This window comes from Xyrauchen texanus, chromosome 17 (genome assembly GCF_025860055.1).
Source record: "Xyrauchen texanus isolate HMW12.3.18 chromosome 17, RBS_HiC_50CHRs, whole genome shotgun sequence".
Classification (NCBI taxonomy): Eukaryota; Metazoa; Chordata; class Actinopteri; order Cypriniformes; family Catostomidae; genus Xyrauchen; species Xyrauchen texanus.
In genome coordinates this window covers 39,487,652-39,514,683 of record NC_068292.1, presented here as the reverse complement: position 1 = coordinate 39,514,683, position 27,032 = coordinate 39,487,652, and the positions used below count along the sequence as shown (strand labels likewise).

The following is a 27,032-nucleotide window of genomic DNA, read 5'->3' as shown; positions in this document are numbered from 1 at the left end:
TATTTACCACATTTATACACAATTTCTTATATTTAACCAAAATATACACAATTGCCTCTTCATTCTGTAACCTTATCATCATGTATAAGCTATTGGTGATTTTAATTGCAGTCATGATGTGGATCATCAAATGAAATCCTCAAAAGATGAGTTGCGCGCGCCCACACACAGATTCACCTGTCCAACGCGCGCACACCTGCGCTCTCCTGAGAACACACCAAAATGACCGGAAGAGGGAGGTTTCCACTCAAACAGTCAGCAGACAGAGAGAGCAGAAGAACGGCCCCGATTGCGGGAGAAATCGTGAAGCTGCATTTAACGGGAAAACAAAAGAGTGACGGGCTCTGGGGAAAGCGAAATGTCAGCGCCGATATTTGGAGGAAACGCCTGACATCTGTTTTTTTCCCTCTCTCTTATTCAAGAGTGTATCCCAGAACTTGCAGTGGAGAGGTAAAGGTGATATCTAAGATATTAAAATAACTACAACTATATTTATAACTGACCATCAGGCCTTTAAAAGTGACAGGATGTAGGCTATAATAGGACTTTTGGATTTTATTTTCATATATAATTACCCTCATTTTGAACTTTAATTTACATTTAAAGTTTATTGTGTGTGTGTATATAGCATCCTTGAATTGATGTGTTGGGATGATAATGGAACATCTATGTTAATATTTGGAAATAGTGAACACCAAAAGAGAATTTTAGTTGAATTCTAAATGTTAATGGTAAAGATTGTAACCTGTTCAATACTTCACTCAGCTTGCCCTTTGGTTTATTTAACTTGTTTAACCCATATTTTCCCAGGACAGTAGCCTAGCTTTTTTCTTTCTTTTTCTTTTAGATTTTTTCCCCCTCACTCTTCATTTGCATGTCAGAAAGAAGCCAATAAAATTCGGCAAAGTTTTGAAGAAGAATCATTCATTTTATCTCTCTTTTTTCAGCTTTTCGTTTCAAATAAGGATGACTGACAAGAAGATAGGTGAGTGCCCAGATATTTCTCTACCTCTTTTTTCTGACATCAGAGGACTCATGTGTTAAATATTAACTGACCTGGCTTGTAATGAGTTATGTACTGGATTTGTTTTGGTCAGTCTGGGACTGTGATATTTTTTGACAAAGGCCAAAGGGTTTCACATAAGTCCTGACATGACAGGAAGCGGCCATACAGCTGTTTACATGTATTATAAGGAGCTGAATGGATGAAGGTAAATTGTATTAGGTGAATTTCATTTATATACACCTAGGACAACATAATAATTTTGTCCTTCACTCATCCTGTTCTTAGTGTGAACTTACTGTAAATTAGCTACATTTTTGCCAAATTAATCACTCAGTGTATTAATTTAGAATGTTATGCCACCCATTTTCGGACCCAATGTGGCAAATTTCTGATTGTTTTTAGACACATTTTTTAAATGCTTTATTAAAGGAATAGTTCACCCAAAAATGAAAATTCTGTGTTTATTTACCATCGTGTTACTCTAAACTCATATGCTGCCATTTTTCACAGAAGTTCTGAAATATAATTTGCAAAATGATATGTTGAGTTGCACTTCAGTAGTTTGCAAGTTAATGTAATCCTTCATTGAGGATAGTGTAAATGTGTTTGGCTTGCTGTCCTGAACGGCTCGAGGCTCGAGACTTGATACAAGCTCAAATAACCTTTCAAAAAGAAGCCAGGAAATGGGACAGTGAACTGTTAGCTGCAGAGCCTTGTAGTATGAAGTGATATGTTTGCCTCTTATGTCCCCCAAAAAAAGAGACGAATCTGAACACTTGCTAAGCCCTGTGTGAGATGGGCAGAGTTGCCAAAGATGATAGAATGAGCAGATCCATTAGCGGAGGCAGCCTCGCGCTAGGGTCCACTCGGGGAATAGGATACTGGGAGGTGTAGGATAGGTAGAAAAGAAGAATAAAAATAGGCTGAAACACTGAAGATGCAGTGGCAGTTATGGTCACATGGAAATTAAAAATGGAGTCCAGGAATGTATGACTCCTGGTGGATGTCCTGGTGGAGGAGTTTGAGAGGGTGATTTAATGGAATTTCAGTTCTGAACAGGGAGGAACTGGGGCTGTGTCTGGTTCGCTTCTTGGGCCAATGCTCTGAATCTCTTCAGCAATCTGGTTTTATGAGACTGGAATGTGTTCTGCTTTATTTATAAATTTGTTATGGATAGAGATCCAAATTAGGTGCCTCAGAAATGGCAACAGTTCTGTAGAACGAGATCTGCCTTTGTTAATGCACTGGATGGTGGATTGGTTGTCGGTGGATTGGTTTTAGATGTCTATTCCAACCCCCAGTGGGAGGCTGCTACCATGATGGGATACAGATCGAACAGGGCTGATGATGAGAGTGGGGTGGGGGGGTGGTTGATCAGATATCGATGGCCAGGTGGATGAACACCATTGGCCCTGGTAGTAACCTCCGAATCCAATGGATGGAGCTGCATCGGTGTATAATTGGGTTGGTGGGGTGTGATTGTGAGGTAGGATTGTGGTTTGATGCTCGGTGGACCTGCTGACAGTGCATGAAATGCTCCTGCATCCCAGGAACACTCTATTGAGGAAATCTAAATCTAACGCACCCCAGTACTGGCATTGGTTACACTGCACTACCCTTGCTGCACATTTTGCTGAAAAAAGCTTGTTATATGTGAAAAAATTACAGCCTGCATAAGAGATCAATAGTTTGCCGATGATTGATAGGTAGTCTTTAAGCTTGTGCCATCAGTTTGTAAACATTGAGCGTATGATTTCAGTAAACCACCTAAAGGCGATGCAAAATTCTGCAAAAGTGAGTGTTCGAGAACAGCTGGGAGAGGGGTTTTTGAGATTTACTGAAAACTCACCGCAGTCTATGAATCTAACAGTGTTGTTGTGGGGGACTTCTGAAAGTAAAAAAGAGAGGTCCATGTCTGCACCTGCTAGAATTTGAGATCGAAGGTGGGGGAATGTGTCTAGAGCGGGGTTCTCCAGTGGAGGCAGCCTCACGTGGGAATCCGCTCCAGTGACCCATGGATAGGAAGGGATAGAGGGATGGATGTTGGCAGAAGAATAGGTTGTGTGGAACAAAACAAGGCATTTAAAAGGGCTGTCATTGAAGAATGGGAAGGATGGCCAGTATGAGCGGTGGAATATTCTGAGGACAGATGGTGAGCTGACTGCATGTAGGGAGATGGGTTTGCTGAGAGTTCTGATATTGAATGAAGATTTTTTTGTGGTAGTTTGGAGAGAGAAGGAGGAGGAGGGAGCTCGGCAGGGGAGGGGATAGTGACACATGCTCCACAACTGGAGATTCTGCGCATGCGCCATACTTCCGTGGAAACCTCGAAACAGAATTCCACGTATTTCTGCAGTTATGGGGTTGATAGCAGCCGATTTAGAGCTTTTAGCAGATGGAGACGCAGTTGGTGAGGTGGTTGAATTGCCGTTTTTAGAAGCGACAAGCAGGTCATAGAGCTGAGCTTTGTTTGAAACCTGAGGGAGCAGAATATCTGCGACTGTGAGAGCGTGTCTTAAGCCATTGATAGTCCGCTTGGTGATGCTGGGAATGGCTTGGCAATCGGACGTGAAAGAAGCGATGGATGAGGAGGTATGAGAAACTCTTGAGGGAGGGGGAGAAGAAATATTCTGGCAGCAGTGCCTGGGTGAAGAAGTATCCGAGCGTGAAGCTGAGGACCTCGATTTGCCGCTGGGGGTTGAGGAACAGTGTTGAGAGGAGGAGCGATGACCTTAGGCTCGACAAGCTGTTATGGGGAGTACGGAGCGGTTGAGAATTTCTTGTTGGAAGTGAAAAGCTCAAGTTCGAGATGCATCTTCGGGTAAGGGTGGGGCCAAATGTCGGATGACTCAATGCCACGTAGAGGTAAGCAGCTAGTTAGATATGCTTACTCTGGCAGTGTGATTGGTCGGATTAAATTATCTTGCTCCTCCCGAACCTTGTTAGTGAAACTCCATGTTATTACACAATTGGTATGTGTATGACACTAGTGAATATTCAGAAATTGAGACTTAAGTTTGTGAGCTGAAATGGAGTGGTAGATTTTCAGTTTTATACATACAGTAGAAATAGTATGCAGTTGTAGAGACTATACTTTTATTGCTTTAAAGTGTTTTTTATCCTATTTGGAGCTAATACTTGTCATTCAAGAGCTTGAATCAGCCAGGTATGAGAGAAACAGAGAGAGAGAGAGAGAGAGAGAGAGAGAGAGAGAGAGAGAGAGAGAGAGTAGTGTACCATGAAGAAGCTCTGTGTTTCTCTCTCTCATACACACCCCCACTCAGACAAAAGTACTGCTTGTTCTCCGGTCAAATAGGTCACATCAGGTGCTGTTGAACCGCAGACTGAGGCAGTGAGGAAATCTTCTGGAATGAAATGAGACAGGCAAACATAAAAACATTACACTGTTTCAGTTTTGTTGTGACCTCTAATGTAGCCATTAAAAACTGGGCTTGGACAAAATGTCATTGGTCACTTGAGAGTTATGGTGAGGTATGATTGGCCATTGGACATCAGCTCTTTTATTTCTATCTGTTGATCAGATTCAGTCCAACATTTAATCTAGGAAAATGTGATATATTTTTACACAGCTCTCTGGAATGATTGATTCTGATTGGTCATGACATTGTTACGGTAAATGTTTTTTTGTATAAGTACCCAAGCCAATCAGCTTTCAGTATCACGTTTATGCTTCATCAAGCCTGCTTGTGGTTAATGCGACAGATTACAACCCTTATAACAGTAGTTACCAAGACTATTTTAAGATATCAGGGAGAGTACAACATGTGTACAGGAGCTTTATTACCAGCAAAAAACATCAAATAAAACATGATTTTTATACCAACTGCAATCTTTTATTGGTTTGATTTTTCAATAGTGTTTTATATATTTGCCTCCCCGGAAATGTTATCATAGATTGCCACTTTGTACAGTTCAAAATATACCCCTTATGCTTTGCAGCATGATCGGATTCATTTTGTAATATTATCCTCTCTGACAATGATATTTATTATGTCAGTGACTTATTGGGTCCTAAAATGTATCAGCTATTGGAGTTAGACTATAAAACACATTCAAAGGAAAAGAAGCAGGTAAACCATACCACCACTTTTGCTTTTTTACTAAATCACACTAGGAATGTTAGCCTAACATCACTTTCCATGTTATGTTCTTATGTTTTCTCAGTTTAAAATGATGTACAATCACATAAGATTGAAACACCAGTCATATTAGTGGTCTAGAAATAGAAATATCAGTGCAATCCCCAGTCCCGATCACGAGTGGGGTTCAGCTTGTTACCCACACCTCTCGGCGTCACAGACCTGTTATTGCTCCATCTCGCGTGGCTGAACACCACTTGTCCCTCTAAGAAGTTGGACACCGACTGCACAGGGCAGCATAACTATTTAGCATGCCGGAGTCTTGTTCATTATCGGAATTAACCAGACAAATCGCCCCACCACCCACAGAATCGAGAAAGAGCTATCAATCTATCAATCCTTTCCGTGTCCAGGCCGGGTGAGGTTTCCCGTGTTGAGTAAAATTAAGCCGCAGGCTCCACTCCACATAAGATTGAAACTCCAGTCATATCAATGGTCTTTAAAAAGAAAAATCAGTGGCCGACATGCAGCAATAAAATGACCAGACAAAAGATATCTGAATACTTTAGTGTGATAGGTGTTAGTACAAACTCCAAGATCACTGTTGTATAGACCTTTTTCACAGACTGTGATGACGCGTTTCTGCCATATTTAACAGCGATTTAAATCTCGCAATTTTTAATTATTAAGTGAAAATTTATAACATTACGTTTTGTGTTATTTTACCCTAGAATTAGTCAAAATAAATAAATAAATAAAAATTACTTACCACAGCTGCGAGGGGGTTTCAATTACAGCTGCTAAGTGATTGACAGTAAATTTGGCATCTTCACCCATTTTACTGTTAATCCACCGCTCTATATTTTTTTCCTCTTCTGGAAAGTCATTCAAACGTAACAGTGCATTTTTTTCTTTTGGTATTGGAGCAAAGGCGTACATGAAAATAATATTTGCTGTGATCTCCCATTCACTCTCATAAGTATACCCTGCAAACGCTTACTTCTGCATTCCAGAATACGTAGGGTGAAAAAGGTCTATTACAGACTGATCACACTGTGAATCCAGAAACAATAGGGGGAAAGTTTTGCTTCTGAAATCAGTCTGTGCAAACTGAAATTTGAACCACTACCCCCCAGTGTCCAAAACTAGAAGTGTTGTTGAACATATGAGCACGTGTGAGCTCCAGTTTTGGGGGAAATGTCCACAGGGAGGCGCCAAAAGCAAGTTATATTTGTAGATGTAGCAGTTAACAGGAATGCATATTTTATTAACCCTACGCCTTAATACAAACGCCAAGTGAAAATACAAATGTGATCGCAATTACTTTCTAGCCCCATGGCACCAGAACCCATGTCTCTGAGGCTGCTCTCTCAAAATGCTCTCAGTATTGGGGAATATGTTCGCATTTGAATTAATGCAAACATTTCTGATTGGGAATTGCACTTGTAAGTAAATCAGCTGAATGGGGTTGATTTCAATGTACATGAACTATCGGAAGCAACTTATCGATTTCCCGTGTGATGTTTTGTATTGACCAGTGAACAAAAAATGATGTCTCTCTATGGAATATGTCCCTATAAAGCATTGAGCTGGTATGTTTGTTTGCTCTGGGCTTATCATGCAGCACAGTATCTGCTGCATGTCCTGAGCCTGATTTTACATGCGTTTACTGTTAATCATCACACCAGAAAGCAAGCTTCTCTCTCCCAGTCATAAGGGCACATGTTTTTGTGAAAATGTGCATGCAATGTCTGTTCTTGTTGATCAATTTCATCGTATTAGTTGAAGAATTATAAGTCTAGCCAAATGTGCACTTGATGGATTGCCCCTTTGTCAGTGCTAGAGATCTGTAGGCAGCACACTTGCAATCATTAACATTACCTTTGTCGTAAGTTCTTTAATATTATACATAAAAATCTAAGAGACATGGCATTATTCATCAAGAGTAGCCTTGTAAGCTTGTAAACATAAAAATGTGTACCTTTTTTTAAACATGTACCACAATATACCTTTAAAGCCATGAAGGATTACAATAAATTCTTAACCAGTATATATTAAACAATGATATACACACACCAAAGTCCTTATTTAGGTCAAAATACATGCATAAAAAAATGGCATTCTGTACACAGAGTAGAAAACAACCATTAGTCATAATTCTGTTTGGGGATACTAGTGGTGCAAAAATGACATGCTGCATCTCAAATAAAACATTTAAATAGCAGCCTTTAATGGGGTTATATTTAATCTATTGTACTGTACAAATTCCAACATTATGTTTTTGCTAAACCTGCTAATGGCAGCTGAAATGAGAAAAAGTACTAGCATAATTATTATTTTATTGGCCATTTAAACCATCTTATCCAATATTCCCTTAAAAAATTGACATATATATATTTTTCCACCAATGACAAAATAATTATTTAGCTGTTGTACTGCAGATCACACTGTCACTCACTGCATCTTTCGGTAAAACTTGTGATTTTGTTCCTCAAATTGTGTTGCACATGAAGTTCTGGAAATTAGCTTCATGAACTTTATTTTCATTTTAATTCGATTTGTTCATGTCACAAATACAGGGAAAACATTTTGTAATCAAGTTCTTTATGTACATTGTGATTTTAAGCATTCATTATTTAGAAATTCTTAGAAAGGTAACTAAGCAATTTCTGAGTATCTTTTATCATCAAAGCCAAATTCTACCCACATTTGGCACCTAGCATGTTTTTGGACCCTATTTACAGTATTTAACAACTTTGGCAAATCTGAGCAGTTTGATACATTATTTAGATATCTTCTGAAACACTGGAGGAGACACTGTGGAGAAGCACTGATTTTTTTTTCTTAGTAGAACGATCTGAGAAGCAGGAGACTTTAGCAAAGTTACTTTAAATAAAGTCAATATAGTCACATATACAGTTTGTGACTGTATGTGTGTGGTTTGTATTGGTGAATGATGGTTATGAAAAATTGCCGGTATTGGTCCCAGTAGAATACACTGGCATGGCTACACCTCTGAGGATTTGTCTGGGGACATGCTGACATTTTCAGCAATGTTTGTGTGTGTGTGTGTGTGTGTGTGTGTGTGTGTGTGTGTGTGTGTGTGTGTGTGTGTGTGGTTTACAAGGGATTTTGTAGGTTACAAACTGGTAATTACAAGGGTTACAACTTTTTTGAAAATGTAAAAACGAGTTTTTGTGAGGGTTAGGTTTAGGGGTAGGGTTAGGGGATAGAATCTATAGTGCGTACAGTATAAAAATCATTATGTCTATGGAGAGTCCTCATAAGGATAGCCCAACCAACATGTGTGCGTGTGTCTGGAGAGAGAGAGCAACCATGGCACTGGGATTTAGCCCTAGGTTTACTTTAGCGGTAAGGATTTGACGACTTTGGACTATTGATCAGCGTACTGTTTCATCAGCCCCGTCATGGTTTATGTGTTTGCTCACAGACATTTATTTTGTTTAGACAGCTTTTTCTGTACTGAATGTAGTTTGTATGTTACAGGAAGTCCAGGGATGACCATCTTTAGGCCGTGTCGAGTGGTCGCTGCAGTAGCTTTGATTTTGATTATACTTGGGGGTTTGGGAGCCGCCATCTGGGCCCTCGGTAAGACGCTGTGCTTGGCTTTCCTTTTGGGAACTGCTGATTTCATGAAATACTGCTATTAATCCAAAGTTTATCAAACCTTCTCTTGATTGTTTGTTTATCAGTCACATATCTTAGGACAACAGAAGATACAGGATTATTTGATGGTAAGTGTTGTCAACTTCACTGAAAAAGGCGGGAAAACAGGTTGTCAGATGTACTAAATCCTATTATTTGTGATCTACACAACAAAATTGTGTTTCACTTCTAAAATTGTTTTCTTTGTTTTAGATTAATGTAATTCTGAAAAATGTTCTCTCTACTAGATTAGATTATGTAGGGTGAATGTGAACCAATAAAATATGTTCAACAACATGGGCAAGCGGATTTGTAGTTCCAAGCTCTACATAGCATTTAGCATGCTAATGTATGCTATTGTTATCTAAACATTAGCTAATTAGCATTACTTTATAACAAAAAAGTGACATACACACCTAGAATTGGGTGACACTGCACAATATACTACATATTTGTTTATATTCTGTGAAACAATATGCATTATGCAACAATACACTTTTCGAACAATAGTACGCTACCGTGTTGTCACATTACCTCACTATGTGCATGTTCCATTCAGCGTGTGGTGTCCAGTTATGACCTTGGGTATAAATATGGTAAAAAAACGACTTATCTTTTGACAATCTGATCAAATATTGAGTCAAGAAAGAGATGTTAAAATTTTTGTTTGATATTGCTTTCAGCTGATTTGTCGCATTGGTAATGGAAGGTCAATTTGTTGAGCACATTGCATTGTGGGACACAGTATTCCGTGCATTGTATATGGCAAATGTCATCTGGATAAAACATGCACACAGGAAACTTGCATACTGTACAAATAACTACTGTACATAGTGCATTGTAGAAATAGTGTGAGTAGGATGGTATTATGGCATTAAAAACACACCAAGTCTTCATTATTTCCTGCAGTACAGGTAAATGCAGCAGATCAGAGGCTTCGAGTGTTTGACTCCACTCAGTGGAGGTGGAGACACGTCTGTTCATCCAGTGCCAACCAGCTCATCGCCAATATCAGCTGTGAGGAAATGGGCTTTGTCAGGTAACAAACAAGACAGACGCTGAATTCGAAATGGCATACTACCATCCTACTCTTTTTGAGTTTGAGTTTGCTACATGACTAAATGTAAATTTAGACATAAAAGATGTTGTAAGAGTAGTATGAGTAGTATGCCATTCTGAACTTGGCTAGAGAGGATCAGAGAAAAAGAGAGCACAGCTATGTTAGTAATGGTATACTATTTATTAATTTATATTTATTAAAAAAAGTAAATGAAACAGTTGGCATTATTCCATAATAACCGTTGCAATATAGTATTGCAAAAAAAAGAAAAGAAACTTCTGTCATAATTTACTCTTACCCTTATGTTGTTCCAAACCCATATAACTTTCTTGAGGAACACACCCACAAAAAAAAAGGAAATTATGTTTTCCCATAGCGTTTATGAACGCACAAGATCACTGGATTTTCAGTGTCCTTTTTTTAAACTTTAAAGTGAGTCACTATCATATGCTACTCTATTCAAAAGATAGACTGGTATTGTAATTAAAACATCTCCTTAATGTGCTGCATAAGGAAGAAAGTTATACAGGTTTGGAATGACATGAGGGTGAACTATTCCTTTAACTTATGGAAGTTTCTCAAAATTAAGACTCAAAAAAGATGCAAAATTGTCTGGGTGATGTCTTTTGTATTTTCCATTCAGAGCAGTAAATTTCTCAGTGACCTGTGCTCCTGACAATGGCGGTGACCAGGAGTTTTTCTGTGTTAAAGAGAGTGAGTTAACATATGGGAAAAAGATAAAAACAGCCCTCTATCCTTGGTAAGATATTGCTTTTTCATTTAATTAAAACTATAAAAATGTTAAAATCAACATGAATTGAAAATGTACACATTTCTTATTGTGCATAATTCATCTGCATCATATTCCAAATGAAAGGAGTCATAGTCATTTGACGTAAGAGTTCATTGTACTATAAAAACATACTGTGAATTTCAGAATTCAAAACTTCCTCCTCACTGCAAAAAGAGCATGTTTTGCTGTCAAACTACTCATTCTCTACATCCTCCCACATTGTAATGACACACCGTGGTGGACATTTGCATCTGACCACTTCCACAACAACACATAAACGCCCCGCCCAGCAGCAAAGAGCAGTGAAGGTGGAAAATGATAATTATTTTACAAATATATTATTGTTTGTTGTGCAAAAATCTTAGCTAATACCATGAGTGAACCTCAAAGGGATAGTTCACCCAAAAATTATAATTCTCTCATTATTTACTCACCCTCTTGATATCCGAGATCTGTATGACTTTCTTTCTTCACCAGAACACAGTAGGTCCTTAAAATGCAAACGGATGATGATTTTACTTTTGAAGCTCTAAAAATCATGGTATAGTCAGCATAAATGTTATTCATGTGAGTCCAGCTGTTAAATTAATGTCTTCGAAAGTGTTGTGATCGCTTTTGGTGCAAAAAAGTTTAATATATAAGTACTTTTGAAACTCTAAATCATCGCTGTGTTTGATGTAATCACGTTGACACTTGAAACATGGAAACTGAGGCATGTGTGAAATCCATGGAAGAGCAGCGCTGTTTACAAGTGAGAAGGAGGAACACTGTACAGAAGCTTTGATGTCTAGGTTTAGATCTGTATTTATTTGTTTCTTTACTCACAGTGGTGCGTTTGTGTGCTCATCCTGGATGTCTCAACTGAGAAGAGAACATGAGATTACATCCGTAATATGGCAACACGACTACGTCACATTAATGATCACTACGTGATCTCCACTAGAGTGCGGATCGGGCCGCATTTTTCTGTCCGAGCCCGGCCCGCGTCCGACAGGGCAGTAACCAAACCCGACCCGAACCCGAACATCATTAAGATATTTATGTTCGAGCCCGACCCGAGCCTGACACAGTTAAAAATCTCGTTTTTTTTCTCATACACGCACGTGTTGCGCGTTGTCCCAGCAACATAAACAAATTTCCGCACACATGAAGATGGATGTTAGGGTAATATTTTAAATTTATTTTAATCAAAAAAATAAACATTTGCATCCAGTTAAACATTATAATAAGCTGTTTTAAATTTCAAATGTTCAATGCCTTATCGCGCCGACGTGACCGAGCCCGACCCGAACCCGAATGTCATTTCAAAATATGTGTCCGAACCCGGCCCGGCCCGTCGGGTACCGTCGGGTCCCGTCGGGCTCGGTTCGGGTATCCATCCTCTAATCTCCACCCTTTCGTGAAGCTTACTGGAAGTGATGATTTAGAGTTAAAAAGTACTTAAATATTGATATTATTTTGCACCAAAAGGGATCGTATCACTTTAGAAGACTTGATGTTTATGCTGACTGTCTGTGATTTTTGGAACTTCAAAAGTCAATTCACCATCCACTTGCATTTTAAGGACCTACAGAGCTGAAATATTTTTCTTTTTTTTTTTCTTTAAATGTGTTCTGGTGAAGAAAGAAAGTCATACACACCTGGGATATCATGAGGGTGAGTAAATTATAAGAGAACTTGTGTTTTTGTGTGAACCCTTCAAAGAACATATTAAAATAATAATAAAAAAGCATGTCATGACCCCTTTAACAGAATGTCTGTCTTTGTTTTCCTTGTTTCCCTTTTTCTCAACATCACAAATCCCTCTTAATTTTCAACCCCTCTCCTGCAAACACCTTGGGCCTCAATTATAATGGTGTTATCTTAAATGTGAACATATGGAAATTTTCTAAATGTTCCTGCGAACAATGTATAAAACACTTGTACACACTAAACAGTTTTCCAAAGCATCCCACTTTAGAAATCACAATTCATCTTAAAAACATGCGTACGTGAACGAGTGCATGGTCTCCACCTACAGAACACCCACAAATATCCCAATATGGCAAGACAGAATACAATAAAAGTGCAGGAGCAAGTTAGAAATTTTTTGTGCGGTTGGCAATGTTTTCTAAAAAAGTGAGTGCAGTTACCGGTTTCTGCCCATATAATGCAGCTTATTCAACATCTCATCATCAATTGTTAATTTTCACAATCAGTTTATTGACCACGTTTACTCCAACCAATGTCCATAAAAAAAAGAGGCTTACATGCTCTTTTATATATAATTAAATACACATAGCCTGCATGCCAATAGTGTTCTGTATAAATCTGTGTATTGATTTAGCTATGTATAACTTTAATCTCTCCTCCTCTTTGCTCCAAGAATGTGCTTGAGATATTGTATACTGTATATTACACCTGCCTGATATCTTGTATGTCTCAAAATTAATTCATAGTGACTATTTGCACTAGGTGTAAATAGTATTTGTCCACACAGCATGGATATTAGCACTCCAATGCTCTGGTGGAAACACTGTAATGAAAAACAAAGGGCAATTTCAACAGATGCTGGAAGGGTGCAATTAGCCATGTTGTTTCTACAGTAATATTCTTTAATATAGTAACTATGTTTAATTTTGTGGCTACTATGAATTTACTACAAAATACCATGGTGATACTATGGTTAATGTTGTAAAGGTACATTTTTGTAAGGTGAGGTTAGTGTAAGGTTTAGGGGTAGGGGATGGTGTATGGTGTCTATGGGACTCTGAGTAAACACACTGCTATAATTAGGAGTGCAAATAGTATCTGCCACTATATGCACCGGATGCTACTTGCACCATGGTGTTACCTTATCTTGCATCTCACATTATTGCACTTAGTGCAAAGAATATGCTTTTGTTGCAATTGACAAATAGTGATCAATAGCGATAGATTAATTTCTTTACATTTACATTTATGCATTTGGCAGACGCTTTTATCCAAAGCGACTTACAGTGCACATATTACAGGGACAATCCCCCCGGAGCAACCTGGAGTTAAGTGCCTTGCTCAAGGACACAATGGTGGTGGCTGTGGGGATCGAACCAATAACCTTCTACTTACCAGTTCAGTGCTTGAGCCCACTACGCCACCCATTAATTAATTATGGAAATGTGCAAATGGGGCTAAATAAATATTATATTAAAACATTTATATTGCTTATATGGTTGGCAGTTAACGGTTTGTTTTTGTCAATGAGTCCCCTGACTCCCATATTTCACAATCCAGTCAAAGTCCCATCCTACATTTTTCAAATTAAACATCTTGTTTTGCTCATCAAATTACAGAAGTAAAATGGATTGCAAATGGTGTTTCATGTTGACTTTAACAATTTTAGGTTTGAAAAAAATATAAAAAAGAAAAACACTAAAGAACAAATAGAGAAAAGTTCTGTTTTAGCTAACTGAAAGTGTCTGTTGTTTCATCTCTGTTTTAGTAAATGTGACAGAGGTCAGATTCTTGAGGTCATTTGTCAAGGTATGTTGTGAGAGGAGACACCACTAAACTCACTTTGTAGCATATTGAATACATCATTGATGCAGATAAATGATTTGTTCATTCTGTAGACTGCGGTCATCGCATGCTGCCTGAAGAACGTATTGTAGGGGGAGAAGATGCTCGACAGGGTTCATGGCCATGGCAGGTCAGCTTACAGTATGACGGAGTTCACCAGTGTGGTGGATCCATCATTTCTGACCGCTGGATTGTCAGTGCAGCTCACTGCTTTCCTGAGTGAGTTACAAACCTTACATGCAATGTTATTAACGGGATAGTTTGCTCAAAAATGAAAATTAATCAATTGTCCAAACCCATACATTGAATGCAAAAGGCGATATTAGGCAGAATTCTAGCCTCAGTGCATACACATCTTGGCAACTTTTGTGGCCAATATGAGACACTTTTATTCCTGGTTGGCCATCCACACATGTACGCCCATATTAGACTACTATTTTCAAAAAACTCACTTGTATTTCACTCTTTGACAGGAGGTATCGCCATGCGTCACGCTGGCGGGTTCTAATGGGCTCTATCTATAACACCCCCATCCGTAAGAACATTGTGATTGCTGAGGTGAAGACAGTTGTTTACCACAGCAGCTACCTGCCCTTTGTTGATGCCAACATTGATGACAACAGTCGCGATATTGCAGTCCTCGAACTGACAAAACCTTTGACGTTCACGGGTGAGTTTACACAATCATAAAACGAGATCAATTTGACTGTAATTTAATAAAACCGACGTTTGGGATTGTACACAGTTTTTTTCGGTAAACTAGTTTTAGGTTTTAAAAACTATTAGAGCTTACTCTGTTGCTGGATTTTTGTCAATGAACAGGGAACACACATAATGATAAATGTATCGTGTCCTAACCAGATGAGATTCGGGAAAAGCTATCACTTCATATCAATCAGAGTTTTTGTCCTAACCTACTGCGACGAGCATCAGATTTTGATGGTTGCTAGGTGTCTATTTCTGTGGTGTCCCAATGTGAAATCTCAACACCAAAGTGGAATCTCATTGGTCCAAACTCCTGTTCTACAAAACAATATATTACCCATCAAATATGTTCTAATTGGTTGTGATTATATTTATTTTCATTTGATTATTTTCGCTTTTAGTGTGGGCTGACACATTATATGATGTTGGAACTAGTGTGTCAGGCTTGGTTAGGACACAGTGTAAGTTGATTTGGATAAAAAAACTTGCGAAATTCATAACTGTAATTGTTAGGGATGTACCGATACGGATACTATTATCATGCACAAATTAAAATCATGCTATTTCCTTGCTCATTGTATTATATTTAAGCAATATCTCACATCTGTGAGGCTCTGATATGCAAAACTTTACTAACTCCAGTGTAGTATTTTGGATTGTGCTGTGAGGTTCAGTATAAAAGCACTTCATTTGATAAAAAAAAGGTTTAATATTATATTGAAAATAATTGTTCTATATTTAAATTGGATAACATTTTAAATGAATTAATTTATATAGACACACACACACACACACACACACACACACACACACACACACACACACACAAACAAAAATAATCGATAAAAATAGTATTGGGACATCAGGTCATGTGAGTCTCATTTTCCAGTTTTTGCTGACTTTATTGTTTTCTTTTGAAAGTGTGATTTTTAAACAAAGCTATTACATAAGTACACTTGTTAATAATAGAGATTACTCAATGTAACTAGTCAAGACCAGGGTTGGGCGGATTACTTAAAGAAAGTATTCTGGGCTGAATACTGAATACTCGCTCTTAAATGTTGCGAAAGACCTCTGCTCGTTTGGGAAGAAGGAAGCGGGAGCTAGGTGCACATCCAAACGTACAACATTTATTTTCACACTTGTCAGTGTCTTCCCATTCACACTTTGCTTTTCAGCATCACACACCCTAGTGGCGTTTCAGCTCACTGTCCACACAGTCGCTCTGCTTTTCAGGAGCAGCTCTCAACCACACGCACACAGCTTTGTTGTGTCTCTCTCTCTGTGTCTCTCTCGACTGCAGATCTGGTTGTGGCTTTATACCTCGCCCGCCAATACCACAATCACCAACAGCTGGGTGAGATCATTTTCCCCAGGTGTCCATCCTGGCCTCACTCCGCACCGTCGTCTCTCGCCCCCACCCCTGAATTCTGAATACATAAAATAAAAAGTAACATATTCAGAATACAAAGAATACCTTTAGAACACATATTTATAAAGGCAAGGCACAATTGGAGGAATTAAGTTTGATATGTCATTATTATCTTATCTGAAGTGCCACACCTCCATTTTTAAGGAATTCAGATTTCATCTGAATTGCTTGTTTCTTTAAATTAGATGTGGAATTGTTTTTCTTAATGGAAGGCAGTTTGTGGTTAACTACAATATTGTAATATTTTTATATTTTTTCTTAACCCATTATTTGACTGGACTGACAAAGAATAATACATTTTGTCACAAAATTAGATAAGAAATGCCAATAAACTGTATTTTTATTTATTTATATGATTACTGGATGCCATACCTATCATTTGACAGCAATGTAGTATATTAATAATTTTTATCTATTCTTGCTTTCATATTTCTATATTTAGACCGATTTATTAATTTAGTTTTCTATAGCTTGTATTACAAACACTTTTAAATTTGGATGCTTTTGATTCTTTTACTTTATTATTGTTGTTTTATATATATTTTTTAATCACTTTGTACGAGACTTTTTTATAGTGAGAAATAATATTAATATATTACAATATTAGTAACATAATTTAAGTATGTATGTAATACTAATAAATATAATATTAGTATTTTACAGTATGTGTCACAATTTTACAGTAGTTATTTACATGAGGTTTTTCTGTCTCGTTTGGACTTATTTTTTACCTATTTAATTTGTACCTAGTCTATTATTGTCATTAATGCATGTAACTGCATTAATATTTCTCATTAGTTCTGCAAGTTTCTGATGTGGACATGACTCAACAAATGCTTATCGTGAGCCGTCTGTCTTTACTCTGCCTTAACTCAGAAGCCGCATCTGCAGTGGTTGCATACATTTATTTACACAGAAACGATCGCGGGAATCAATCTATCATGCTCGCAAATTTGTGGAAATAAAATTGCCGACTGTACTGATGCTGATTGTTAAGATGTGCTGGTGCGGTTGCCAGATATTCAATCTGGGAATCATTATACATGAATAAGATGTTGCATTTCTACTCTTTAGTGCCAACCATCAGACCTTATGGTGACTGCGGTCCATTTTAAAAGTGTTCCAAAAACACAACCCACGAATCTTTGTTTCAAATTAGCCCAATTTTGCATGAAACCCTGGCAAACTGCTCACATGCTGCGGCTGATTTGTGGAAGAGAGAGCGAGAAGACATGTTTGTGCTAAACGAGTATTCTAAACGTATTGTAACAAAATTTTATAGTAAATCTATTCTGAATACAGGTGCTTGAAAACATAACGGGGGCTGAATACAGTTTTCTTTTTTTTTTTGAGAATACAGAATACATTTTGTAGTCTGAATACGTAACACTGTTACATGTATTCTGTTACAGCCCAGCCCTGGTCAGGACTCAGGACAAACTGAGCAAAATATCAACATCTTAAAGAAATTTTTCTCTCAAAAATTACAATTATTATCAGCAAGTAAAGACGCTGACTACCACACCTGGAGATGCAATTTTGAATCCAGGGAGTGCTGAGTGACTTCAGTCCAACCAACTGGCCCGGTTGCTAGGGTGCGTAGAGTCCCATTGGGTTAACCTCCTTGTAGTTGCTATAATGTGGTTCTCGCTCTAGTTGGGGTGCGTGGATGCCGCAGAGAATAGCGTGAGCCTCCACATGCACTAGGTCTCCGCAGTAACGTGCTCAACAAGCCACGTGATAAGATGCGCGGATTGACTGTCTCAGATTCGGAGGCAACTGAGATTGTCCTACGCCACCCGGATTGAGGCACGTCACAACGCCACCATGATGACCTAGAGTGCATTGGGAATTGGGCATTCCAAATTGGGGAGAAAAAAGGGAGAAAATCCAAACAAAAAAAATATTATTCACTCCCTGGAAAACAGAAAGTCATACAGCTTTGCAACAACATGAGGGTGAGTGAATGATGACAGAAATGTTATTTTTGGGTGAACTATGCCTTTAATTTAAGTCTGGTTTTTGTAGTGTTTTTTCATTAAGGTAGTGAGAGGTATGTTACAGGCCTGTCTGAGTGAACAGTATTAAAGAAAAACCCCCTTCTGGTCTCACGTTGCTGAGAACAAAGCACCTCTTTTTCCATGGCTCCAAACAGAAGACAGTACTGGCAGAAATTTCCAGAAGAACAAAGCTCTTTCTCATATATACAGTTTCTGTCACTGTACCTTAAAGGTGCTGTAAGCAATTTTTTTTTTTTCATGGAAAATTATGCAAAAATGTTCCTACACTCTCAAAGATATAAAGTAAATAAGTGTCCTGAGATATCTCACTGACTTCTTTGATAGCTGTAGACTTTGTAAACAGCAAACAAAAATGTTATTTTGCTTGTTCTCATTTAAAGCAGATCATTTAGGCTATGATTCATATTGTTTGTCAGTGAAGGTGATATTATGACACTGTTGAATTTAACATTCAGAGGAGCAAACAATACTGCTCTTTTGATTGGTTTTGGTCTCAAAATTATCTTTGGAGGGCGGGGTTTTTGGAATGAGGGGGCGTGGCTAATTCAACCGCTTGGTCACTTGAAAGCATCAGAACACTAAAATAGCTTACAGCACTTTTAATGTTCTAATGTATATGTTGAAATTGATTAAAAACGTTTTTTTTTTTTAAATGTATAAAAAATTAAAGAGCTCAGAGTGGATCGGTAGAAACTGCCAGAAAGAAATGTGCTTCTCTCTTCCTCTAGAGGCCTGTCTTAGTATTACTGGTCCTTGTTCACAGTTTCAATGTGTGTAAAACAGGGTTGTTTGTGCCATTCAAAATTTTATTGAGATGCCTGTACAAACAAATCAAATTCCATTGCTGACTTTAAATATAATTACAATTAAAATTGAATGAATTGCCTATATGCATACTTTCATACACACAACATATTGAGTTCAAGAAATATTATATGATATTAATAATCAGTTAATGCTAGCCTAAATCTGACAAATCTGGCAAATTTCTGAATAAATTAATCATAAAAATAACGTTTTGAAACACCACCTATAGAAATTTGCTTCTTCAACTTTTGGGAAATTTTAGCACTTTCTAAAGGCTTTCTAGAAATACTTTTTTTTTGTTTTTTTTTTTAAATCAAGTTTATATAATTTCTCTTCTAACAATGTCATTTTTGCAATTTTTCAAAAAACAAACAAACAACAAAAAAAAGATATTATGCTGGTGGAAATGTCAATGGCCGCCTTCTTTGTGCTGATATAGTTCATTTCATAGCTAACATTGTAGGCTATGTTAAATAGACACAGTTAAATATGTCCACACTTGTTTTGTAATTTGGCAAAATTACTTGATTGGAAATCATGCCCAATAAAAATATTCTTCTCTTAAGTAATATTTACCTTAAATTTCCTTTGCTTTCTTGAAACATCAATTGCCTAATTTTATCACACACACACACACACACACACACACACACTAAATTGTTTAGAGTGCTGGAAATGATGTCACAACTGTGGGACAGTTGAAATTTTTTTATTTTATTAATATAAAATAATTTTCACACAATAAACCTTGAAGTTGTTTATTTTTTTCACACATAGTTTAGATAGTCATATTTTGTAACATGTAATACATTTTATTTTTATAACAGATTTTCATAGTTCAATAATGAAAAGCCTGGGACAAGGGTAAAAAAACTGTTGAAAGTTGAAGTTTCCAGTTCTGTTTTAATGAGACAGTCATACAGTATAACAAAAGGGAAAAAAGTTTAAATCTGTTAGTTTAAAAAAAAAATCAACCCCTAGGACAGTGACTGAAGATAAACAAACACACATATATTTTAATAAAGTCTGTCTGTTGATAACTTCCTGTCTGTTAACATAATTTATTCTGCCATGTTTTAGATTATATTCAGCCAGTGTGTCTGCCGACATATGGCCAGCGGTTGGCGGATGGGCAGATGGGTACAGTAACTGGCTGGGGTAACATGGAGTATTATGGTTAGTAACAGCAGAAGGATAATGTCTCAATAGGTCTTCACTCTGTGCCAATATTTGAAATGTCACTGGAAAGTTTTATTACAGTATTTAAACTCACCTTTAAAAACTCAATCTAAATCTGTCTTTACTGGAACTGCAGACTGTCTGTCTGGCTGCCTGCCTGCAGTATCTGTTTGTCTACCTGTCTCTCATGCTCTGTCTTTGACGTTTGTGTTAGTGACCTGTGTGAGAGTTGTTGTGCTTGCCTAATGTCTATGCACCGCATTTGTGCTGTTTATTAAAAACCTTTGTAAAAATGCACATTTACAGATATGTATGACTTTCTTTCATCTGCTGAACACAAATTAAGATTTTTAGAAGAATATCTCAGCTCTGTAGGTCCGTACAATGCAAGTGAATGGGTGCCAACATTTTAAAGCTCCAAAATCCACATAAGGGCAACATAAAAGTACTCCAGACGACTCTAGTGGTCAAATCCATATGTTCTAATGCTATATGATGTGGGTGAGAAATAGACTAATATAGTCTTTTTTCCTTCACTTTCACTTTCTCCTTCTGTTTTTGGTGGTTCATATAGTTCATGCATATCGCCGCCTACTGGGCAGAGAGGAGAATTTATGACAAAATTATTTAAAACGTGACCTGTTTCTCACCGACAACTATTTAACCACTGAGTCATATGGATTACTTTTATGCTCCCTTTATGTGGATTTTGGAACTTCAAAATTTTGGCACCCATTCACTTGCATTGCGAGGACATGCAGAGCTGAAATAATCTTCTAAAATCTTAATTTGTGTTCTGCAGAAACAAGAAAATCCTACACATCTGAGATGCAAGTAGAGTGAGTAAATTATGAGAGAATTTTCATTTTTGGGTGATCCCTTTAAATATTCCTTAAAGGAACATTTCACCCAAAAATGTTCACCCTCATGTCATTCCAAACTCTTTTGACTTACTTTTTACAGTGGGACAGTGAGATTTGTTCTTTGTATTTTTTTTTTTTTTTAATGCAATGATAATGAATGAAACTGGAGCTTTCAAGCTTTAAAAAGGATGCAAAAGCACCCTGAAATTAGTTCACATGACTCTTCTGGCATGGCTCTTCTAAACGTGTTCATGAGAAAGAGAGAAAGTGGGTTTGGAACAACATGAGGGTGAGGAAATGATGAAATAATTTCCATTTTGGGTGAGCTAGCACATTAAAGAATACTGCACAATCCAAAGTGCTGACTCCTTCACTCTTGATCTCCTGTCACAGGCACTCAAGCCAATGTCCTTCAGGAAGCTCATGTGCCCATCATCAGTGAGGCTGTGTGTAATGGCCCTGATTACTATGACAACCAGGTCACAACCACCATGTTCTGTGCCGGCTATGAGAAGGGAGGAACCGATTCCTGCCAGGTATCTGCCACTCTTGGCTGAGCCTAACTGCCATGTGGCCACTAGAGTGTGACATTCATTCCTAATGTATCTATGTTTCTATGTGGGATTGTGAACTATTAGGAGATATTTCTTATTGTCTCTCATATAATGTCAGGGAGACAGTGGTGGTCCTTTTGTTGCAGCAGATGTCCTCTCTAAGACCAGTCGCTATCGTTTGCTTGGGGTGGTGAGCTGGGGCACAGGATGCGCCATGGCCAAGAAGCCTGGCGTCTACACACGTGTGTCACGTTTTCTACCCTGGATATCTACAGCCATGAGGGTGAGTGTAGCTGGATGACCACACTATCAGTTAGGGGTGGGTGGAATGACCAAAATATTTTAGTACATATGAGTCCATTTATTTCACAGTAATAGACTTATAAAATCACGTTAGTATACCTATATATATATATATATATATATATATATATATATATATATATATATATATATATATATATAATTTTTAATGTACTTGGCTTGCTTTATGTTTTACAGCAGTTTCCTGTTAAATTTTTGGGTGAACTATCTCTTTAAGTTTGCATTCCATAACCAGCTACATTTACAAACTTGATCAGGTGCAATACATTGTCCTGTAACTCAACTGATAGCAATGTGAAGGATGGCCGTACAAGTCATTAAGTTAACATGTGAGTCAAAAGTGCCATGGAAGCGCTACAAAATGATGTGGCAGCTTCAGAAATTGCATTCTTCACAGAGAAGGCTTAGGCCCCAAATCAATGTAAAAATAAAGGAAATTTATTTTATACATAAATGACAAAAAAACGTAAACTAACTGTAGGGGGAAAAACACAAAGTAAAATCCAGGTGGCGGCAGAAGGCAGCGGGGAACAGGACTGACCGGACCGGGTAGGGATAAATAGGACAGAAAACTAGACCAACTGACAGACTGATTGGAATAAACATACACACAAGACGAACTGGCCTTGGACAGCACACATGAGGAGACTAAAAAAAGGAAAGGATATCAAACAAGTTAATGCAGGGCAGGTGTAACAAATTAACTAATAATGGGCAAACAAGGAGGCAAGGTATGAAGTAAGACAGAGAGACACCCATCTATATAGAAACAAAACAAAGCCACGTGCTCTCACAAGACAACAAAATACCCAAATGGCATGAGCGCACATCGCCAACACAATAAGGCAATATACACTCACCTAAAGGATTATTAGGAACACCATACTAATACTGTGTTTGACCCCCTTTCGCCTTCAGAACTGCCTTAATTCTACATGGCATTGATTCAACAAGGTGCTGAAAGCATTCTTTAGAAATGTTGGCCCATATTGATAGGACAGCATCTTGCAGTTGATGGAGATTTGTGGGATGCACATCCAGGGCACGAAGCTCCTGTTCCACCACATCCCAAAGATGCTCTATTGGGTTGAGATCTGGTGACTGTGGGGGCCATTTTAGTACAGTGAACTCATTGTCATGTTCAAGAAACCAATTTGAAACGATTCAAGCTTTGTGACATGGTGCATTATCCTGCTGGACGTAGCCATCAGAGGATGGGTACATGGTGGCCATAAAGGGATGAACATGGTCAGAAACAATGCTCAGGTAGGCCGTGGCATTTAAACGATGCCCAATTGGCACTAAGGGGCCTAAAGTGTGCCAAGAAAACATCCCCCACACCATTACACCACCACCACCAGCCTGCACAGCGGTAACAAGGCATGATGGATCCATGTTCTCATTCTGTTTACGCCAAATTCTGACTCTACCATCTGAATGTCTCAACAGAAATCGAGACTCATCAGACCAGGCAACATTTTTCCAGTCTTCAACTGTCCAATTTTGGTGAGCTCTTGCAAATTGCAGCCTCTTTTTCCTATTTGTAGTGGAGATGAGTGGCACCCGGTGGGGTCTTCTGCTGTTGTAGCCCATCCGCCTCAAGGTTGTGCGTGTTGTGGCTTCACAAATGCTTTGCTGCAAACCTCGGTTGTAACGAGTGGTTATTTCAGGTAAAGTTGCTCTTCTATCAGCTTGACTCTATCGGCCCATTCTCCTCTGACCTCTAGCATCAACAAGGCATTTTCGCCCACAGGACTGCCACATACTGGATGTTTTTCCCTTTTCACACCATTCTTTGTAAACCCTAGAAATGGTTGTGCGTGAAAATCCCAGTAACTGAGCAGATTGTGAAATACTCAGACCGGCCCGTCTGGCACCAACAACCATGCCACGCTCAAAATTGCTTAAATCACCTTTCTTTCCCATTCTGACATTCAGTTTGGAGTTCAGGAGATTGTCTTGACCAGGACCACACCCCTAAATGCATTGAAGCAACTGCCATGTGATTGGTTGATTAGATAATTGCATTAATGAGAAATTGAACAGGTGTTCCTAATAATCCTTCAGGTGAGTGTACGCTCATGCCAACCAACAGACAACACGGGAGAATGCAAAGCAATGCCAAAAAAAAGCAATGCCACACACTAAAGAAAATCTGAGCATACATCACAAGGCAAACGCCATGCGATACACGCAACAGGCAACAAAAACAAGACAAGACACCTGTGCGAGAGTTCAGCCGCACACACACCTGACACCTCAGACTGAAGTGATTTGGAATTATTTGGAACTTGATGGATGCAAACCAAAAGATGAATGACAAGTCTGGCAACAATTCAGAAACCTGCTTCAGATTATGTAACACTTGAGAGGAAAATAAGACTTAAAGCAGTAAATGGAATAATTATATATATATATATATATATACCACAGATAGTTCCGGTCCTTGAATCTGATTGGACAAGAGACGTTCCATGAGCACTGATGGTGTGACAGCATCAGCACTCGGTCACTTCACTGTGTATCACTCCGCGTTCATGCTGTTCTAAACTAAAGTGTATCTGTTAGGAGTTACTGGCTTTATTTTGGAAATTACATATGTTAGCCAGCAGGTGGTAGCAAAAGATAATTTTTGTGTGTAATATGAGCCAGTTGGTGACGTAAAGTGAATCCGTTTGTCATTGTTTACATAGAACAGCGCTCCATGATCGCTCGTATTACTAATACATTACCAAAGGTAGGAAATAGCTTTAAAAGGCTTTAAACGGACAACTTCAGAATTAAAGCACATAACTGTTAATCAGGATCATATCTGTTAATCAGAAGGTCACTGGTTTGATCCCCACAGCCACAACATTGTGTCCTTGAGCAAGGCACTTAACTCCAGGTTGCTCCGGGGGGGGGGATTGTCCCTGTAATAAGTGCACTGTAAGTTGCTTTGGATAAAAGCGTCTGCCAAATGCATAAATATAAATATATATATATATATATATATATATATATATATATATATATATATATATATATATATATATATAGCGAAATCTCTGTTGGCTGACAGGTTTCTATCATGACTCTACTATCAATCACATAGTCACATATCATGAAAACAAACTGTGTCTGTTTCTCTCACTTTTAAAATTCCTTTTGTCTTCATAGATGTATGAGAATTCACCAGGAGTGCACAAAATGGCCCGGGCCATTACGCCATAGCCATTCAGAGTGGAGAAATGTTTCATTTCAGACTGAAATATTCCACGTTGAAGTCAGATTTGTTGAATCAGACGTCTTTTGTTGATCAGATGAAAATCAGCTCTTCTGCATTGATCAACCTGTCTCATGGACAATTGCTGAATATCTTTCTCATTATCTGACTCAAGAAGGCCAAGAACAATTGTTGACGCTGTACTATGGGTTCAAAATGTTTGTGGACACCTCTTGTTTTCTTTGAAAACCTATCACCAAAAGATCAATCTAATCACCAAGTCAAATGTGCAATGTTGGCTCGACCTCAAAAGCAGCCTATACTTAGCTTATAAAATTACATATCTACAAAAGGTATAGATATTTTATATTACACTATATATTTAAATATACAGTAAATACAAGGATATTTTATATCCTACTTTATTGCAGGGTTATACAGAGTGTAGGTTAACAAGAAAAACAATGAAAGTCATGAGTTAGATTGCAAAATATTGCAAATGCAAGTAACAGTTGCAGAAATGTTTTAGGGAATCGATCAATGTTTTATAATGCATTTACAACTATGAATTTTTTACAGATCTCATAATTAAAGTACTAAAAGGCTGTACAAACAAATATTTTTTTTATAAACAGTACAATCATTAATAGGACAACATTTCTGACTTACAGTATTTATCTCAATTTTGTTTAGTAGTTGTTGAACAGGTGCTCTATTCTACATAAACAAAACAAAACATAAACATCATAAAGTAATACAGTCATTCAAATCTTTAGTACAAGAGCTTATTTGTACAGTAGTATTTTATTTCCCATGACTTCATATATAAACAGAATAGCATGAATAATACAGGTTTCTGTGACATGTGCCATGATTAAACATGTACAAGTAAAGTTTTACTCATTTCAATTATTTTAAAATGGACATACACCTTTTTTAACATGTATTTTTATTTTATTTTGACTTATTTTCTTATATTTTCTCAAAGGATAAGATGTGCATTGATATGTCTGGATAACAAGCACTAATGTAAAGATGCAAACCAAAGGCTGGTTTAAAAAGTAGTATGGATAAGCTTACTAAGTATTTCTGTGGCAGTCAGTATTGTATTGTTTTCTTTGTTGTAAATACAAATAGCTTCTTTACTATTCAATGCACTGTGTAATTCAAATGTATTTTTAATTTTATTTTAAACTGCTATATTGTCATCCAGATTTTTTGCTATATGTAGCTTTGACATTTTGACAAGTTTGATTGCTTCTGTGTTTATTTGTTACACCTGAAGTGCAATCAAATTAGTGAAAAATGTCAAAGTATATATATATACACACTGTATATGTATACATACATATGCATCTTTTGACCTTTGACAAATAAAGTCAACTGAATATTTTACTATTAAATGCTGAAATAAAGACATACACATCTGTGATGGCATGAGGGGGTCAGTAATTGATGAGAGCATTTTAATTTTTGGGTGAACTATTCCTTTAATAAGCATACAGTTTTTCATAGTAATGGCCTGTCACTATGCCATTATTACCTTGGTTAATGACGGTATTGTCTGAGCCACGTAAAACTGTGCATTCTTTTATATTTTATGAAAAGGAAGCCTAGTCAAATAAAATGGCAAAATGATTGACCAACTGTCTTTTTACATGGATATATCAGATTACACTCCACTTTGTAAAAAAAAATAAAAACTGTTTAATGTAACGTAAAAAAAAATATACGAATAATAATGGTGGCTGTGGTTGCCTGAAATTCACTGTAAAAAAAA

At 37.6% G+C, this 27,032-nt stretch overlaps 1 protein-coding gene across 3 annotated transcripts; it reads left to right on the top strand.

The window, feature by feature from the left end:
• The first annotated feature begins 269 nt into the window (after window positions 1–269).
• On the top strand, window positions 270–26,887 carry LOC127657485 (serine protease hepsin-like). Of its 3 annotated transcripts, XM_052146295.1 has the most exons (13): window positions 270–450; window positions 948–985; window positions 8,614–8,715; window positions 8,820–8,861; window positions 9,682–9,811; window positions 10,476–10,592; window positions 14,086–14,126; window positions 14,216–14,381; window positions 14,636–14,832; window positions 20,208–20,303; window positions 21,563–21,705; window positions 21,842–22,006; window positions 25,207–26,887. In XM_052146295.1, the coding sequence occupies exons 2-13, from the start codon at window positions 967–969 to the stop codon at window positions 25,258–25,260; spliced, it is 1,272 nt and encodes a 423-aa protein (XP_052002255.1). In that variant the 5' UTR covers window positions 270–450; window positions 948–966; the 3' UTR covers window positions 25,261–26,887. The 3 variants fall into 3 exon arrangements, with proteins under 3 accessions (XP_052002255.1, XP_052002256.1, XP_052002254.1); XM_052146296.1 differs by lacking the exons at window positions 270–450; window positions 948–985 and adding an exon at window positions 1,177–1,211; XM_052146294.1 differs by lacking the exons at window positions 270–450; window positions 948–985 and adding an exon at window positions 3,829–3,871.
• The last annotated feature ends 145 nt before the right edge of the window (window positions 26,888–27,032 follow it).

What these genes read in the sequence shown, in the direction of transcription:
- LOC127657485 (XM_052146294.1), top strand. Translation starts at nt 3,844, where the DNA reads ATGTCGGATGACTCAATGCCACGTAGAG. An exon ending in GCAGCTCACTGCTTTCCTGA is followed by an intron (nt 14,382 to 14,635) that starts GTGAGTTACAAA and finishes ACTCTTTGACAG; the next exon opens with GAGGTATCGCCATGCGTCAC. An exon ending in GGGTAACATGGAGTATTATG is followed by an intron (nt 20,304 to 21,562) that starts GTTAGTAACAGC and finishes CTCCTGTCACAG; the next exon opens with GCACTCAAGCCAATGTCCTT.